This window comes from Merops nubicus, unplaced genomic scaffold (genome assembly GCF_000691845.1).
Source record: "Merops nubicus isolate BGI_N331 unplaced genomic scaffold, ASM69184v1 scaffold28826, whole genome shotgun sequence".
In the NCBI taxonomy this organism is placed as follows: domain Eukaryota; kingdom Metazoa; phylum Chordata; class Aves; order Coraciiformes; family Meropidae; genus Merops; species Merops nubicus.
Genome location: NW_008617405.1, coordinates 43,015 through 45,158, shown reverse-complemented (window position 1 = coordinate 45,158; position 2,144 = coordinate 43,015). Strand labels below are relative to the sequence as shown.

At 58.3% G+C, this 2,144-nt stretch overlaps 1 protein-coding gene across 1 annotated transcript in view; it reads left to right on the top strand.

The window, feature by feature from the left end:
* Window positions 1-152: 152 nt before the first annotated feature.
* The window catches only part of CDH22 (cadherin 22, type 2), a gene marked incomplete at both ends in the record, with an annotated part of 44,498 nt that continues 42,506 nt past the window's right edge, over window positions 153-2,144 (top strand). The window contains one exon of the mRNA XM_008943145.1: window positions 153-301. Within this exon, the coding sequence (XP_008941393.1) occupies window positions 153-301 (149 nt within the window). The remainder of the gene's footprint in view (window positions 302-2,144) is intronic.

The following is a 2,144-nucleotide window of genomic DNA, read 5'->3' as shown; positions in this document are numbered from 1 at the left end:
ATGCTGCTCGTGTGGACTTCCCTCCTCCTCTTCCCTAAAGGATGCTCATCGCCCGTCCGGAAGCTGCTGCTCATGCTGCCTCCTAGAGTACAATGGCAAGGGGTCTGCAGGGCTTCTCGTGGACCATGCTGCTGCTGCTCTGCGCCATCCAGGAGCTGGGGGCCTGGGCCGTGCCCACTGCGGCGGAGGGCCCAGGGCCGCTGCACTGCTGGCCAGCGGGCGAGTGAAGCGTGGCTGGGTCTGGAACCAATTCTTTGTGGTGGAGGAGTACACGGGCACGGAGCCGCTGTACGTGGGGAAGGTAAGGTGACCCGATGTGTCCGTGGGACTGACCAAGCCAGGGGCAGAGCAGGGCGTGCTGGCAGCACAGTCTGGCCTGGCAAGGAGAGAGGACTTGCATGAAGGTGGCTCGTGGGGGCCTGGTGAGAGAAGTAGTCTAAGGACTGGGATGGCAGGAGCCCGGTCCCTGCTGGGAGGTGGGAAGGTTAGTGTGCTCCCAGAGACTCTAGGGCAGGAGCACAGCAAAGTTCACATGTATGTTCTTCCAGTTGTTTGCTGGGTTCCCGTTGTGCTTGGGGTGGAGGCAGGAAGGGGTGCAGTTCTGGGTGTTACCGGACGGTGAGGAAGGCACAGCCACATCTCTGTGGGAGGGCCTGGTGGGCTGGACCATATGTGCAGACCGGGCTGGGCTGACATCTGTTCCTGCTGGTTCCTGCCATGCCTTGGGAGCTGAAGTGCTACTGTAGCACCAAGGGCCTTCTTGCCCCTGCAGCTGGTGACAGAGTTGCAGCCCTGACTTCCTGAAGATGGTCCATGCCTTGTTCTGTAGCTTTTTCACCATGGGGATAATGTGCAGGGTTTTGTTTCATTGGCCCTCCCTGTGTCTCCCTCCTGGTCCTGGAAGGACTGTGCTTTTCTGGGGCCTGCAGGCTACAGTGACTGTTTTCCTAGTAAATTATCTCTGCAGATTTGGGCTGGCAGAGGAGATGTTCCATTCTGATTGTGGCATGGAAATCCTGCTCTTGTTTGTGGCCAGAGCAAGGTTGTTGTAGGATTTCTTAACTATGAGGGTGGTGAGACACTGGAACAGGTTGCCCAGGGAAGTTGTGCGTGCTCCATCACTGGATGTGTGAAAGACCAGGTTGGATGGGACCTTGCATGACCTGGTCTAGTGGAAGATGTCCCTGCCCATGGCAGAGGGTTTGGAACTGTATGATCTTTAAAGTCCTCTCCAGCCCAAACCATTCTATGTTTCTGTGTTTTATCTGTTTCAGGCTGGCCTGCACAGTGTGGTGTGGAGGGTGCTTGGAGGGACCCTGAGGGCCAGCACTGGTGTTAGGGCTTTCCTGGGGCTTGCCAGGAGCTGTGCCCATTAGCCCTGTACTTTGGATGCTCCTGAGTGCCAGCTGGGAGGTGCACTGTGTTACTGTGCTGCTCTCCAGGCCAGATCCTTGCTGGGTTTTGCACAGGCAGTGGCACTGATGAACTTCTAGGGAGAGGTGCTGGCAAGTTTTGGGCTTGTTGTGACCAGTGGGTCCTGCTGTGCTGTGAGAAGTGTGATAGCAGTCACTGGAGCAGAGCGTTTCCTGCGTGCTGGAAGAGCCCTGACCTCTCCCTGGCAGGCTCCCTTCTCTGCAAGGCGACAGCTATTTGTGCTGTCCTGGCTCTTGCTGCTGCTTGCACGCCCTGCAGAGAGGACTGCTGGCAAACCTGGAGCTGCTGGCGGGTAACAGAGCCTTGCCAGGCAGGGCTGGATCTGTCCTGGGGAACTTGCTGCGTCCCGGCTGCGCGTGGACCTCGTTCTCCCTCCACTTCAGGTGTCCTGAGGCTGAAGGAGCATTTTGCCTTGGGGTTGCTGGTCTTTGTCCTTTTCTGGGAGCTGTGGAGAAGCTGCCCTCTGGCACCCACAGGTTGGGAGGCTGTGTTACTTGTATACTGATGAAGGCAGTGCTAGCTGTTGGGACCAGCCGTGGGACTGCAAGCCAGCCAGAGCTGCACCTGTGGGCACATGGGCTCTCCTCACAGGAAAATGCCCAAGAGCTCGTGCAGCAGGGCTGACGTACGCCCTTGGCCGTCTGGCCGTGAGTCTGGAGGCAGCTTGGAAAGGGCCTGTTGGCTGGGGGCCAGGGGTTGCAGCCGTGCTC